This window comes from Ascaphus truei, chromosome 6 (genome assembly GCF_040206685.1).
Source record: "Ascaphus truei isolate aAscTru1 chromosome 6, aAscTru1.hap1, whole genome shotgun sequence".
Classification (NCBI taxonomy): Eukaryota; Metazoa; Chordata; class Amphibia; order Anura; family Ascaphidae; genus Ascaphus; species Ascaphus truei.
In genome coordinates this window covers 123403273-123419673 of record NC_134488.1, presented here as the reverse complement: position 1 = coordinate 123419673, position 16401 = coordinate 123403273, and the positions used below count along the sequence as shown (strand labels likewise).

The 16401-nt window shown below is 48.4% G+C and overlaps 1 protein-coding gene across 5 annotated transcripts in view; it reads left to right on the top strand.

Moving 5' to 3' along the window:
- Nucleotides 1-16401, top strand: part of GRAMD1A (GRAM domain containing 1A) — a 198739-nt gene that overhangs the window by 163076 nt on the left and 19262 nt on the right. For all 5 annotated transcript variants that reach the window (XM_075606178.1, XM_075606177.1, XM_075606179.1 and 2 more), the window contains exon 11: nucleotides 12901-13056. In XM_075606178.1, coding sequence (XP_075462293.1) covers nucleotides 12901-13056 — 156 coding nt within the window. The remainder of the gene's footprint in view (nucleotides 1-12900; nucleotides 13057-16401) is intronic.

Sequence of the window (16401 nt, the reverse complement as noted above, 5' to 3'; positions counted from 1 at the left end):
CTAGCTTGGATGCTCTCTGTGTCGCTGTGTATGAGATGAGGATAAACTAGCTTGGATGCTCTCTGTGTCGCTGTGTATGAGATGAGGATAAGCTAGCTTGGATGCTCTCTGTGTATGAGATGAGGGTAAACTAGCTTGGATGCTCTCTGTGTCGCTGTGTATGAGATGAGGATAAGCTAGCTTGGATGCTCTCTGTGTATGAGATGAGGGTAAGCTAGCTTGGCTGCTCTCTGTCTCGCTGTGTATGAGATGAGGATAAGCTAGCTTGGATGCTCTCTGTGTATGAGATGAGGGTAAGCTAGCTTGGCTGCTCTCTCTCTGTCGCTGTGTATAAGATGAGGATAAGCTAGCTTGGATGCTTTCTGTGTATAAGATGAGGGTAAGCTAGCTTGGATGCTCTCTGTGTCGCTGTGTATGAGATGAGGGTAAGCTAGCTTGGCTGCTCTCTGTCTCGCTGTGTATGAGATGAGGATAAGCTAGCTTGGATGCTCTCTGTGTATGAGATGAGGGTAAGCTAGCTTGGCTGCTCTCTCTGTCGCTGTGTATAAGATGAGGATAAGCTAGCTTGGATGCTCTCTGTGTATGAGATGAGGATAAGCTAGCTTGGATGCTCTCTGTGTATGAGATGAGGATAAGCTAGCTTGGATGCTCTCTGTGTCGCTGTGTATGAGATGAGGATAAGCTAGCTTGGATGTTCTCTGTGTATGAGATGAGGATAAGCTAGCTTGGCTGCTCTCTGTGTATGAGATGAGGGTAAGCTAGCTTGGATGCTCTCTGTGTATGAGATGAGGATAAGCTAGCTTGGATGCTCTCTGTGTCGCTGTGTATGAGATGAGGATAAGCTAGCTTGGATGCTCTCTGTGTATGAGATGAGGATAAGCTAGCTTGGATGCTCTCTGTGTCGCTGTGTATGAGATGAGGATAAGCTAGCTTGGATGCTCTCTGTGTATGAGATGAGGATAAGCTAGCTTGGATGCTCTCTGTGTCGCTGTGTATGAGATGAGGATAAGCTAGCTTGGATGCTCTCTGTGTATGAGATGAGGGTAAGCTAGCTTGGATGCTCTCTGTGTATGAGATGAGGATAAGCTAGCTTGGATGCTCTCTGTGTATGAGATGAGGGTAAGCTAGCTTGGATGCTCTCTGTGTATGAGATGAGGGTAAGCTAGCTTGGATGCTCTCTGTGTCGCTGTGTATGAGATGAGGATAAGCTAGCTTGGATGCTCTCTGTGTTGCTGTGTATGAGATGAGGATAAGCTAGCTTGGATGCTCTCTGTGTATGAGATGGGGGTAAGCTAGCTTGGATGCTCTCTGTGTCGCTGTGTATGAGATGAGGATAAGCTAGCTTGGATGCTCTCTGTGTCGCTGTGTATGAGATGAGGATAAGCTAGCTTGGATGCTCTCTGTGTCGCTGTGAATGAGATGAGGATAATCTAGCTTGGATGCTCTCTGTGTCTGAGATGAGGGTAAGCTAGCTTGGATGCTTTCTGTGTCGCTGTATATGAGATGAGGGTAAGCTAGCTTGGATGCTCTCTGTGTATGAGATGAGGATAAGCTAGCATGGATGCTCTCTGTGTATGAGGTGAAGATAACCTAGCTTGGCTGCTCTCTGTGTCGCTGTGTATAAGATGAGGATAAGCTAGCTTGGATGCTCTCTGTGTATGAGATGAGGGTAAGCTAGCTTGGATGCTCTCTGTGTATGAGATGAGGGTAAGCTAGCTTGGCTGCTCTCTCTGTCGCTGTGTATAAGATGAGGATAAGCTAGCTTGGATGCTCTCTGTGTATGAGATGAGGGTAAGCTAGCTTGGATGCTCTCTGTGTCACTGTGTATGAGATGAGGATAAGCTAGCTTGGATGCTCTCTGTGTGAGATGAGGATAAGCTAGCTTGGCTGCTCTCTCTGTCGCTGTGTATGAGATGAGGATAAGCTAGCTTGGATGCTCTCTGTGTATGAGATGAGGGTAAGCTAGCTTGGCTGCTCTCTGTCTCTCTGTGTATAATATGAGGATAAGCTAGCTTTGCTGTTCTCTGTCACTGTGTATGAGATGAGGGTAAGCTAGCTTGGATGCTCTCTGTGTATGAGATGAGGGTAAGCTAGCTTGGATGCTCTCTGTGTCTCTGTGTATGAGATGAGGATAAGCTAGCTTGGATGCTCTCTGTGTATGAGATGAGGATAAGCTAGCTTGGATGCTCTCTGTGTCGCTGTGTATGAGATGAGGGTAAGCTAGCTTGGATGCTCGCTGTGTATGAGATGAGGATAAGCTAGCTTGGATGCTCTCTGTGTGAGATGAGGATAAGCTAGCTTGGCTGCTCTCTCTGTCGCTGTGTAGAAGATGAGGATAAGCTAGCTTGGATGCTCTCTGTATGAGATGAGGATAAGCTAGCTTGGATGCTCTCTGTGTATGAGATGAGGGTAAGCTAGATTGGATGCTCTCTGTGTATGAGATGAGGGTAAGCTAGCTTGGATGCTCTCTGTGTATGAGATGAGGGTAAGCTAGCTTGGATGCTCTCTGTGTATGAGATGAGGATAAGCTAGCTTGGATGCTCTCTGTGTCGCTGTGTATGAGATGAGGGTAAGCTAGCTTGGCTGCTCTCTCTCTGTCGCTGTGTATAAGATGAGGATAAGCTAGCTTGGATGCTTTCTGTGTATAAGATGAGGGTAAGCTAGCTTGGATGCTCTCTGTGTCGCTGTGTATGAGATGAGGGTAAGCTAGCTTGGCTGCTCTCTGTCTCGCTGTGTATGAGATGAGGATAAGCTAGCTTGGATGCTCTCTGTGTATGAGATGAGGGTAAGCTAGCTTGGCTGCTCTCTCTGTCGCTGTGTATAAGATGAGGATAAGCTAGCTTGGATGCTCTCTGTGTATGAGATGAGGATAAGCTAGCTTGGATGCTCTCTGTGTATGAGATGAGGATAAGCTAGCTTGGATGCTCTCTGTGTATGAGATGAGGATAAGCTAGCTTGGATGCTCTCTGTGTATGAGATGAGGGTAAGCTAGCTTGGATGCTCTGTGTCGCTGTGTATGAGATGAGGGTAAGCTAGCTTGGGTGCTCTCTGTGTATGAGATGAGGATAAGCTAGCTTGGATGCTCTCTGTGTATGAGATGAGGATAAGCTAGCTTGGATGCTCTCTGTATGAGATGAGGGTAAGCTAGCTTGGATGCTCTCTGTGTATGAGATGAGGATAAGCTAGCTTGGATGCTCTCTGTGTATGAGATGAGGATAAGCTAGCTTGGATGCTCTCTGTGTCGCTGTGTATGAGATGAGGATAAGCTAGCTTGGCTGCTCTCTGTGTATGAGATGAGGGTAAGCTAGCTTGGATGCTCTCTGTGTATGAGATGAGGATAAGCTAGCTTGGATGCTCTCTGTGTCGCTGTGTATGAGATGAGGATAAGCTAGCTTGGATGCTCTCTGTGTATGAGATGAGGATAAGCTAGCTTGGATGCTCTCTGTGTCGCTGTGTATGAGATGAGGATAAGCTAGCTTGGATGCTCTCTGTGTATGAGATGAGGGTAAGCTAGCTTGGATGCTCTCTGTGTATGAGATGAGGATAAGCTAGCTTGGATGCTCTCTGTGTATGAGATGAGGGTAAGATAGCTTGGATGCTCTCTGTGTATGAGATGAGGGTAAGCTAGCTTGGATGCTCTCTGTGTATGAGATGAGGGTAAGCTAGCTTGGATGCTCTCTGTGTCGCTGTGTATGAGATGAGGATAAGCTAGCTTGGATGCTCTCTGTGTCGCTGTGTATGAGATGAGGATAAGCTAGCTTGGATGCTCTCTGTGTCTGAGATGAGGGTAAGCTAGCTTGGATGCTCTCTGTGTCGCTGTATATGAGATGAGGGTAAGCTAGCTTGGATGCTCTGTGTCGCTGTGTATGAGATGAGGATAAGCTAGCTTGGATGCTCTCTGTGTCGCTGTGTATGAGATGAGGATAAGCTAGCTTGGATGCTCTCTGTGTCGCTGTGAATGAGATGAGGATAATCTAGCTTGGATGCTCTCTGTGTCTGAGATGAGGGTAAGCAAGCTTGGATGCTTTCTGTGTCGCTGTATATGAGATGAGGGTAAGCTAGCTTGGATGCTCTCTATGTCGCTGTATATGAGATGAGGGTAAGCTAGCTTGGATGCTCTCTGTGTATGAGATGAGGATAAGCTAGCTTGGATGCTCTCTGTGTATGAGATGAGGGTAAGCTAGCTTGGATGCTCTCTGTGTCGCTGTGTATGAGATGAGGGTAAGCTAGCTTGGGTGCTCTCTGTGTATGAGATGAGGATAAGCTAGCTTGGATGCTCTCTGTGTATGAGATGAGGATAAGCTAGCTTGGATGCTCTCTGTATGAGATGAGGGTAAGCTAGCTTGGATGCTCTCTGTGTATGAGATGAGGATAAGCTAGCTTGGATGCTCTCTGTGTATGAGATGAGGATAAGCTATCTTGGATGCTCTCTGTGTCGCTGTGTATGAGATGAGGATAAGCTAGCCTGGCTGCTCTCTGTGTATGAGATGTGGGTAAGCTAGCTTCGATGCTCTCTGTGTATGAGATGAGGATAAGCTAGCTTGGATGCTCTCTGTGTCGCTGTGTATGAGATGAGGATAAGCTAGCTTGGATGCTCTCTGTGTATGAGATGAGGATAAGCTAGCTTGGATGCTCTCTGTGTCGCTGTGTATGAGATGAGGATAAGCTAGCTTGGATGCTCTCTGTGTATGAGATGAGGGTAAGCTAGCTTGGATGCTCTCTGTGTATGAGATGAGGATAAGCTAGCTTGGATGCTCTCTGTGTATGAGATGAGGGTAAGATAGCTTGGATGCTCTCTGTGTATGAGATGAGGGTAAGGTAGCTTGGATGCTCTCTGTGTATGAGATGAGGGTAAGCTAGCTTGGATGCTCTCTGTGTCGCTGTGTATGAGATGAGGATAAGCTAGCTTGGATGCTCTCTGTGTCGCTGTGTATGAGATGAGGATAAGCTAGCTTGGATGCTCTCTGTGTCTGAGATGAGGGTAAGCTAGCTTGGATGCTCTCTGTGTCGCTGTATATGAGATGAGGGTAAGCTAGCTTGGATGCTCTGTGTCGCTGTGTATGAGATGAGGATAAGCTAGCTTGGATGCTCTCTGTGTCGCTGTGTATGAGATGAGGATAAGCTAGCTTGGATGCTCTCTGTGTCGCTGTGAATGAGATGAGGATAATCTAGCTTGGATGCTCTCTGTGTCTGAGATGAGGGTAAGCTAGCTTGGATGCTTTCTGTGTCGCTGTATATGAGATGAGGGTAAGCTAGCTTGGATGCTCTCTGTGTCGCTGTATATGAGATGAGGGTAAGCTAGCTTGGATGCTCTCTGTGTCGCTGTGTATGAGATGAGGATAAGCTAGCTTGGATGCTCTCTGTGTCGCTGTGTATGAGATGAGGATAAGCTAGCTTGGCTGCTCTCTGTGTATGAGATGAGGATAAGCTAGCTTGGATGCTCTCTTTGTATGAGATGAGGATAAGCTAGCTTGGATGCTCTCTGTGTCGCTGTATATGAGATGAGGGTAAGCTAGCTTGGATGCTCTGTGTGTCTCTGTGTATGAGATGAGGATGAGCTAGCTTGGATGCTCTCTGTGTCTGAGATGAGGGTAAGCTAGCTTGGATGCTCTCTGTGTCGCTGTGTATGAGATGAGGATAAGCTAGCTTGGATGCTCTCTGTGTCGCTGTGAATGAGATGAGGATAAGCTAGCTTGGATGCTCTCTGTGTCTGAGATGAGGGTAAGCTAGCTTGGATGCTCTCTGTGTCGCTGTATATGAGATGAGGATGAGCTAGCTTGGATGCTCTCTGTGTCGCTGTGTATAAGATGAGGATAAGCTAGCTTGGATGCTCTCTGTGTCGCTGTGTATGAGATGAGGATAAGCTAGCTTGGATGCTCTCTGTTGCTGTGTATGAGATGAGGATAAGCTAGCTTGGATGCTCTCTGTGTCGCTGTGTATGAGATGAGGATAAGCTAGCTTGGCTGCTCGCTGTGTATGAGATGAGGGTAAGCTAGCTTGGCTGCTCGCTGTGTACTGTATGAGATGAGGGTAAGCTAGCTTGGCTGCTCTCTGTGTATGAGATGAGGGTAAGCTAGCTTGGCTGCTCTCTGTGTATGAGATGAGGGTAAGCTAGCTTGGCTGCTCGCTGTGTATGAGATGAGGGTAAGCTAGCTTGGATGCTCTCTGTGTCGCTGTGTATGAGATGAGGATGAGCTAGCTTGGCTGCTCTCTATGTCACTGTGTATAAGATGAGGGTAAGCTAGCTTGGCTGCTCTCTGTGTCGCTGTGTATGAGATGAGGGTAAGCTAGCTTGGATGCTCTCTGTGTATGAGATGAGGGTAAGCTAGCTTGGCTGCTCTCTGTGTATGAGATGAGGGTAAGCTAGCTTGGCTGCTCGCTGTGTATGAGATGAGGATGAGCTAGCTTGGATGCTCTCTGTGTCGCTGTGTATGAGATGAGGATAAGCTAGCTTGGCTGCTCTCTGTGTCACTGTGTATAAGATGAGGGTAAGCTAGCTTGGCTGCTCTCTGTGTCGCTGTGTATGAGATGAGGGTAAGCTAGCTTGGATGCTCTCTGTGTATGAGATGAGGGTAAGATAGCTTGGATGCTCTCTGTGTATGAGATGAGGGTAAGATAGCTTGGATGCTCTCTGTGTATGAGATGAGGGTAAGCTAGCTTGGATGCTCTCTGTGTCGCTGTGTATGAGATGAGGATAAGCTAGCTTGGATGCTCCCTGTGTCGCTGTGTATGAGATGAGGATAAGCTAGCTTGGATGCTCTCTGTGTCTGAGATGAGGGTAAGCTAGCTTGGATGCTCTGTGTCGCTGTATATGAGATGAGGGTAAGCTAGCTTGGATGCTCTGTGTCGCTGTGTATGAGATGAGGATAAGCTAGCTTGGATGCTCTCTGTCTCGCTGTGTATGAGATGAGGATAAGCTAGCTTGGATGCTCTCTGTGTATGAGATGAGGGTAAGCTAGCTTGGCTGCTCTCTCTGTCGCTGTGTATAAGATGAGGATAAGCTAGCTTGGATGCTCTCTGTGTATGAGATGAGGATAAGCTAGCTTGGATGCTCTCTGTGTATGAGATGAGGATAAGCTAGCTTGGATGCTCTCTGTGTATGAGATGAGGATAAGCTAGCTTGGATGCTCTCTGTGTATGAGATGAGGGTAAGCTAGCTTGGATGCTCTGTGTCGCTGTGTATGAGATGAGGGTAAGCTAGCTTGGGTGCTCTCTGTGTATGAGATGAGGATAAGCTAGCTTGGATGCTCTCTGTGTATGAGATGAGGATAAGCTAGCTTGGATGCTCTCTGTATGAGATGAGGGTAAGCTAGCTTGGATGCTCTCTGTGTATGAGATGAGGATAAGCTAGCTTGGATGCTCTCTGTGTATGAGATGAGGATAAGCTAGCTTGGATGCTCTCTGTGTCGCTGTGTATGAGATGAGGATAAGCTAGCTTGGCTGCTCTCTGTGTATGAGATGAGGGTAAGCTAGCTTGGATGCTCTCTGTGTATGAGATGAGGATAAGCTAGCTTGGATGCTCTCTGTGTCGCTGTGTATGAGATGAGGATAAGCTAGCTTGGATGCTCTCTGTGTATGAGATGAGGATAAGCTAGCTTGGATGCTCTCTGTGTCGCTGTGTATGAGATGAGGATAAGCTAGCTTGGATGCTCTCTGTGTATGAGATGAGGGTAAGCTAGCTTGGATGCTCTCTGTGTATGAGATGAGGATAAGCTAGCTTGGATGCTCTCTGTGTATGAGATGAGGGTAAGATAGCTTGGATGCTCTCTGTGTATGAGATGAGGGTAAGCTAGCTTGGATGCTCTCTGTGTATGAGATGAGGGTAAGCTAGCTTGGATGCTCTCTGTGTCGCTGTGTATGAGATGAGGATAAGCTAGCTTGGATGCTCTCTGTGTCGCTGTGTATGAGATGAGGATAAGCTAGCTTGGATGCTCTCTGTGTCTGAGATGAGGGTAAGCTAGCTTGGATGCTCTCTGTGTCGCTGTATATGAGATGAGGGTAAGCTAGCTTGGATGCTCTGTGTCGCTGTGTATGAGATGAGGATAAGCTAGCTTGGATGCTCTCTGTGTCGCTGTGTATGAGATGAGGATAAGCTAGCTTGGATGCTCTCTGTGTCGCTGTGAATGAGATGAGGATAATCTAGCTTGGATGCTCTCTGTGTCTGAGATGAGGGTAAGCAAGCTTGGATGCTTTCTGTGTCGCTGTATATGAGATGAGGGTAAGCTAGCTTGGATGCTCTCTATGTCGCTGTATATGAGATGAGGGTAAGCTAGCTTGGATGCTCTCTGTGTATGAGATGAGGATAAGCTAGCTTGGATGCTCTCTGTGTATGAGATGAGGGTAAGCTAGCTTGGATGCTCTCTGTGTCGCTGTGTATGAGATGAGGGTAAGCTAGCTTGGGTGCTCTCTGTGTATGAGATGAGGATAAGCTAGCTTGGATGCTCTCTGTGTATGAGATGAGGATAAGCTAGCTTGGATGCTCTCTGTATGAGATGAGGGTAAGCTAGCTTGGATGCTCTCTGTGTATGAGATGAGGATAAGCTAGCTTGGATGCTCTCTGTGTATGAGATGAGGATAAGCTATCTTGGATGCTCTCTGTGTCGCTGTGTATGAGATGAGGATAAGCTAGCCTGGCTGCTCTCTGTGTATGAGATGTGGGTAAGCTAGCTTCGATGCTCTCTGTGTATGAGATGAGGATAAGCTAGCTTGGATGCTCTCTGTGTCGCTGTGTATGAGATGAGGATAAGCTAGCTTGGATGCTCTCTGTGTATGAGATGAGGATAAGCTAGCTTGGATGCTCTCTGTGTCGCTGTGTATGAGATGAGGATAAGCTAGCTTGGATGCTCTCTGTGTATGAGATGAGGGTAAGCTAGCTTGGATGCTCTCTGTGTATGAGATGAGGATAAGCTAGCTTGGATGCTCTCTGTGTATGAGATGAGGGTAAGATAGCTTGGATGCTCTCTGTGTATGAGATGAGGGTAAGGTAGCTTGGATGCTCTCTGTGTATGAGATGAGGGTAAGCTAGCTTGGATGCTCTCTGTGTCGCTGTGTATGAGATGAGGATAAGCTAGCTTGGATGCTCTCTGTGTCGCTGTGTATGAGATGAGGATAAGCTAGCTTGGATGCTCTCTGTGTCTGAGATGAGGGTAAGCTAGCTTGGATGCTCTCTGTGTCGCTGTATATGAGATGAGGGTAAGCTAGCTTGGATGCTCTGTGTCGCTGTGTATGAGATGAGGATAAGCTAGCTTGGATGCTCTCTGTGTCGCTGTGTATGAGATGAGGATAAGCTAGCTTGGATGCTCTCTGTGTCGCTGTGAATGAGATGAGGATAATCTAGCTTGGATGCTCTCTGTGTCTGAGATGAGGGTAAGCTAGCTTGGATGCTTTCTGTGTCGCTGTATATGAGATGAGGGTAAGCTAGCTTGGATGCTCTCTGTGTCGCTGTATATGAGATGAGGGTAAGCTAGCTTGGATGCTCTCTGTGTCGCTGTGTATGAGATGAGGATAAGCTAGCTTGGATGCTCTCTGTGTCGCTGTGTATGAGATGAGGATAAGCTAGCTTGGCTGCTCTCTGTGTATGAGATGAGGATAAGCTAGCTTGGATGCTCTCTTTGTATGAGATGAGGATAAGCTAGCTTGGATGCTCTCTGTGTCGCTGTATATGAGATGAGGGTAAGCTAGCTTGGATGCTCTGTGTGTCTCTGTGTATGAGATGAGGATGAGCTAGCTTGGATGCTCTCTGTGTCTGAGATGAGGGTAAGCTAGCTTGGATGCTCTCTGTGTCGCTGTGTATGAGATGAGGATAAGCTAGCTTGGATGCTCTCTGTGTCGCTGTGAATGAGATGAGGATAAGCTAGCTTGGATGCTCTCTGTGTCTGAGATGAGGGTAAGCTAGCTTGGATGCTCTCTGTGTCGCTGTATATGAGATGAGGATGAGCTAGCTTGGATGCTCTCTGTGTCGCTGTGTATAAGATGAGGATAAGCTAGCTTGGATGCTCTCTGTGTCGCTGTGTATGAGATGAGGATAAGCTAGCTTGGATGCTCTCTGTTGCTGTGTATGAGATGAGGATAAGCTAGCTTGGATGCTCTCTGTGTCGCTGTGTATGAGATGAGGATAAGCTAGCTTGGCTGCTCGCTGTGTATGAGATGAGGGTAAGCTAGCTTGGCTGCTCGCTGTGTACTGTATGAGATGAGGGTAAGCTAGCTTGGCTGCTCTCTGTGTATGAGATGAGGGTAAGCTAGCTTGGCTGCTCTCTGTGTATGAGATGAGGGTAAGCTAGCTTGGCTGCTCGCTGTGTATGAGATGAGGGTAAGCTAGCTTGGATGCTCTCTGTGTCGCTGTGTATGAGATGAGGATGAGCTAGCTTGGCTGCTCTCTGTGTCACTGTGTATAAGATGAGGGTAAGCTAGCTTGGCTGCTCTCTGTGTCGCTGTGTATGAGATGAGGGTAAGCTAGCTTGGATGCTCTCTGTGTATGAGATGAGGGTAAGCTAGCTTGGCTGCTCTCTGTGTATGAGATGAGGGTAAGCTAGCTTGGCTGCTCGCTGTGTATGAGATGAGGATGAGCTAGCTTGGATGCTCTCTGTGTCGCTGTGTATGAGATGAGGATAAGCTAGCTTGGCTGCTCTCTGTGTCACTGTGTATAAGATGTGGGTAAGCTAGCTTGGCTGCTCTCTGTGTCGCTGTGTATGAGATGAGGGTAAGCTAGCTTGGATGCTCTCTGTGTATGAGATGAGGGTAAGATAGCTTGGATGCTCTCTGTGTATGAGATGAGGGTAAGATAGCTTGGATGCTCTCTGTGTATGAGATGAGGGTAAGCTAGCTTGGATGCTCTCTGTGTCGCTGTGTATGAGATGAGGATAAGCTAGCTTGGATGCTCCCTGTGTCGCTGTGTATGAGATGAGGATAAGCTAGCTTGGATGCTCTCTGTGTCTGAGATGAGGGTAAGCTAGCTTGGATGCTCTGTGTCGCTGTATATGAGATGAGGGTAAGCTAGCTTGGATGCTCTGTGTCGCTGTGTATGAGATGAGGATAAGCTAGCTTGGATGCTCTCTGTGTCGCTGTGTATGAGATGAGGATAAGCTAGCTTGGATGCTCTCTGTGTCGCTGTGAATGAGATGAGGATAATCTAGCTTGGATGCTCTCTGTGTCTGAGATGAGGGTAAGCTAGCTTGGATGCTTTCTGTGTCGCTGTATATGAGATGAGGGTAAGCTAGCTTGGATGCTCTCTGTGTCGCTGTATATGAGATGAGGGTAAGCTAGCTTGGATGCTCTCTGTGTCGCTGTGTATGAGATGAGGATAAGCTAGCTTGGATGCTCTCTGTGTCGCTGTGTATGAGATGAGGATAAGCTAGCTTGGCTGCTCTCTGTGTATGAGATGAGGATAAGCTAGCTTGGATGCTCTCTTTGTATGAGATGAGGATAAGCTAGCTTGGATGCTCTCTGTGTCGCTGTATATGAGATGAGGGTAAGCTAGCTTGGATGCTCTGTGTGTCTCTGTGTATGAGATGAGGATGAGCTAGCTTGGATGCTCTCTGTGTCTGAGATGAGGGTAAGCTAGCTTGGATGCTCTCTGTGTCGCTGTGTATGAGATGAGGATAAGCTAGCTTGGATGCTCTCTGTGTCGCTGTGAATGAGATGAGGATAAGCTAGCTTGGATGCTCTCTGTGTCTGAGATGAGGGTAAGCTAGCTTGGATGCTCTCTGTGTCGCTGTATATGAGATGAGGATGAGCTAGCTTGGATGCTCTCTGTGTCGCTGTGTATAAGATGAGGATAAGCTAGCTTGGATGCTCTCTGTGTCGCTGTGTATGAGATGAGGATAAGCTAGCTTGGATGCTCTCTGTTGCTGTGTATGAGATGAGGATAAGCTAGCTTGGATGCTCTCTGTGTCGCTGTGTATGAGATGAGGATAAGCTAGCTTGGCTGCTCGCTGTGTATGAGATGAGGGTAAGCTAGCTTGGCTGCTCGCTGTGTACTGTATGAGATGAGGGTAAGCTAGCTTGGCTGCTCTCTGTGTATGAGATGAGGGTAAGCTAACTTGGCTGCTCTCTGTGTATGAGATGAGGGTAAGCTAGCTTGGCTGCTCGCTGTGTATGAGATGAGGGTAAGCTAGCTTGGATGCTCTCTGTGTCGCTGTGTATGAGATGAGGATGAGCTAGCTTGGCTGCTCTCTGTGTCACTGTGTATAAGATGAGGGTAAGCTAGCTTGGCTGCTCTCTGTGTCGCTGTGTATGAGATGAGGGTAAGCTAGCTTGGATGCTCTCTGTGTATGAGATGAGGGTAAGCTAGCTTGGCTGCTCTCTGTGTATGAGATGAGGGTAAGCTAACTTGGCTGCTCGCTGTGTATGAGATGAGGATGAGCTAGCTTGGATGCTCTGTGTCGCTGTGTATGAGATGAGGATAAGCTAGCTTGGCTGCTCTCTGTGTCACTGTGTATAAGATGAGGGTAAGCTAGCTTGGCTGCTCTCTGTGTCACTGTGTATAAGATGAGGGTAAGCTAGCTTGGCTGCTCTCTGTGTCGCTGTGTATGAGATGAGGGTAAGCTAGCTTGGATGCTCTCTGTGTATGAGATGAGGGTAAGCTAGCTTGGATGCTCTCTGTGTATGAGATGAGGATGAGCTAGCTTGGATGCTCTCTGTGTATGAGATGAGGGTAAGCTAGCTTGGATGCTCTCTGTGTATGAGATGAGGATGAGCTAGCTTGGATGCTCTCTGTGTATGAGATGAGGGTAAGCTAGCTTGGATGCTCTCTGTGTATGAGATGAGGATGAGCTAGCTTGGCTGCTCTCTGTGTATGAGATGAGGATGAGCTAGCTTGACTAGATCTCCCTCAGGCTTTGGTTAGTGAGCTGAATGTTGTCTTTGGCCTTGTACATAACACTCTCTGCTTCTCCCTTTCAGATACCAGCAGTTTCTCTAAAGACGCTCTCTCATCGGACCTCCCCGGCAGACTTCACATTAACGCTGTGTATCACATCAGCACCGAGCGCCTGCAGCACGCGCTGACCTCTGACACGCGCTTCATTAGTGACTTCTATGGGCAGCGCAAGTTTACAGGTCAGAGGTCATGCTGTGTATGTCTCCTCTCTGCTGTGTATGTCTCCTCTCTCTGCTGTGTGTGTCTCCTCTCTCTGCTGTGTGTGTCTCCTCTCTCTGCTGTGTATGTCTCCTCTCTCTGCTGTGTATGTCTCCTCTCTCTGCTGTGTGTGTCTCCTCTCTCTGCTGTGTGTGTCTCCTCTCTCTGCTGTGTATGTCTCCTCTCTCTGCTGTGTATGTCTCCTCTCTCTGCTGTGTGTGTCTCCTCTCTCTGCTGTGTATGTCTCCTCTCTCTGCTGTGTGTGTCTCCTCTCTCTGCTGTGTGTGTCTCCTCTCTCTGCTGTGTGTGTCTCCTCTCTCTGCTGTGTATGTCTCCTCTCTCTGCTGTGTATGTCTCCTCTCTCTGCTGTGTGTGTCTCCTCTCTCTGCTGTGTGTGTCTCCTCTCTCTGCTGTGTATGTCTCCTCTCTCTGCTGTGTGTGTCTCCTCTCTCTGCTGTGTGTGTCTCCTCTCTCTGCTGTGTATGTCTCCTCTCTCTGCTGTGTATGTCTCCTCTCTGCTGTGTGTGTCTCCTCTCTCTGCTGTGTGTGTCTCCTCTCTCTGCTGTGTGTGTCTCCTCTCTGCTGTGTGTGTCTCCTCTCTCTGCTGTGTATGTCTCCTCTCTGCTGTGTGTGTCTCCTCTCTCTGCTGTGTATGTCTCCTCTCTGCTGTGTATGTCTCCTCTCTGCTGTGTATGTCTCCTCTCTGCTGTGTATGTCTCCTCTCTCTGCTGTGTATGTCTCCTCTCTCTGCTGTGTATGTCTCCTCTCTCTGCTGTGTATGTCTCCTCTCTCTGCTGTGTATGTCTCCTCTCTGCTGTGTGTGTCTCCTCTCTCTGCTGTGTATGTCTCCTCTCTCTGCTGTGTATGTCTCCTCTCTCTGCTGTGTATGTCTCCTCTCTCTGCTGTGTGTGTCTCCTCTCTCTGCTGTGTATGTCTCCTCTCTCTGCTGTGTATGTCTCCTCTCTGCTGTGTGTGTCTCCTCTCTCTGCTGTGTATGTCTCCTCTCTGCTGTGTATGTCTCCTCTCTCTGCTGTGTATGTCTCCTCTCTGCTGTGTGTGTCTCCTCTCTCTGCTGTGTATGTCTCCTCTCTCTGCTGTGTATGTCTCCTCTCTCTGCTGTGTGTGTCTCCTCTCTGCTGTGTATGTCTCCTCTCTGCTGTGTGTGTCTCCTCTCTCTGCTGTGTATGTCTCCTCTCTCTGCTGTGTATGTCTCCTCTCTCTGCTGTGTGTGTCTCCTCTCTCTGTTGTGTATGTCTCCTCTCTGTTGTGTATGTCTCCTCTCTCTGCTGTGTATGTCTCCTCTCTGTTGTGTATGTCTCCTCTCTGCTGTGTATGTCTCCTCTCTCTGCTGTGTATGTCTCCTCTCTCTGCTGTGTATGTCTCCTCTCTGCTGTGTGTCTCCTCTCTGCTGTGTATGTCTCCTCTCTCTGCTGTGTATGTCTCCTCTCTCTGCTGTGTATGTCTCCTCTCTGCTGTGTATGTCTCCTCTCTCTGCTGTGTATGTCTCCTCTCTCTGCTGTGTGTGTCTCCTCTCTCTGCTGTGTGTGTCTCCTCTCTCTGCTTATGTGTCTCCTCTCTCTGCTGTGTATGTCTCCTCTCTCTGCTGTGTGTGTCTCCTCTCTCTGCTGTGTGTGTCTCCTCTCTCTGCTGTGTATGTCTCCTCTCTCTGCTGTGTATGTCTCCTCTCTCTGCTGTGTATGTCTCCTCTCTCTGCTGTGTGTGTCTCCTCTCTTTGCTGTGTGTCTCCTCTCTCTGCTGTGTATGTCTCCTCTCTCTGCTGTGTATGTCTCCTCTCTCTGCTGTGTATGTCTCCTCTCTCTGCTGTGTGTGTCTCCTCTCTCTGCTGTGTATGTCTCCTCTCTCTGCTGTGTGTGTCTCCTCTCTCTGCTGTGTGTGTCTCCTCTCTCTGCTGTGTGTCTCCTCTCTCTGCTGTGTATGTCTCCTCTCTGCTGTGTGTGTCTCCTCTCTCTGCGGTGTATGTCTCCTCTCTCTGCTGTGTGTGTCTCTTCTCTCTGCTGTGTGTGTCTCCTCTCTCTGCTGTGTGTGTCTCCTCTCTCTGCTGTGTGTGTCTCCTCTCTGCTGTGTATGTCTCCTCTCTCTGCTGTGTATGTCTCCTCTCTCTGCTGTGTATGTCTCCTCTCTCTGCTGTGTGTGTCTCCTCTCTCTGCTGTGTGTGTCTCCTCTCTCTGCTGTGTGTGTCTCCTCTCTCTGCTGTGTGTGTCTCCTCTCTGCTGTGTATGTCTCCTCTCTCTGCTGTGTATGTCTCCTCTCTCTGCTGTGTATGTCTCCTCTCTCTGCTGTGTGTGTCTCCTCTCTCTGCTGTGTATGTCTCCTCTCTCTGCTGTGTATGTCTCCTCTCGGCTGTGTATGTCTCCTCTCTCTGCTGTGTGTCTCCTCTCTCTGCTGTGTATGTCTCCTCTCTCTGCTGTGTATGTCTCCTCTCTGCTGTGTATGTCTCCTCTCTGTTGTGTGTCTCCTCTCTCTGCTGTGTATGTCTCCTCTCTGTTGTGTGTCTCCTCTCTCTGCTGTGTGTGTCTCCTCTCTGCTGTGTGTCTCTTTTCTGCTGTGTATGTCTCCTCTCTGCTGTGTATGTCTCCTCTCTTTGCTGTGTATGTCTCCTCTCTCTGCTGTGTATGTCTCCTCTCTCTGCTGTGTATGTCTCCTCTCTTTGCTGTGTATGTCTCCTCTCTCTGCTGTGTGTGTCTCCTCTCTCTGCTGTGTATGTCTCCTCTCTGCTGTGTGTCTCTTTTCTGCTGTGTATGTCTCCTCTCTGCTGTGTATGTCTCCTCTCTTTGCTGTGTATGTCTCCTCTCTCTGCTGTGTATGTCTCCTCTCTCTGCTGTGTGTGTCTCCTCTCTCTGCTGTGTATGTCTCCTCTCTCTGCTGTGTATGTCTCCTCTCTCTGCTGTGTGTGTCTCCTCTCTCTGCTGTGTGTGTCTCCTCTCTCTGCTGTGTATGTCTCCTCTCTGCTGTGTATGTCTCCTCTCTCTGCTGTGTGTGTCTCCTCTCTCTGCTGTGTATGTCTCCTCTCTGCTGTGTGTGTCTCCTCTCTCTGCTGTGTATGTCTCCTCTCTGCTGTGTATGTCTCCTCTCTGCTGTGTATGTCTCCTCTCTCTGTTGTGTATGTCTCCTCTCTCTGCTGTGTATGTCTCCTCTCTCTGCTGTGTATGTCTCCTCTCTCTGCTGTGTACTGTATGTTTCCTCTCTGCTGTGTATGTCTCCTCTCTCTGCTGTGTATGTCTCCTCTCTCTGCTGTGTATGTCTCCTCTCTCTGCTGTGTATGTCTCCTCTCTCTGCTGTGTATGTCTCCTCTCTCTGCTGTGTGT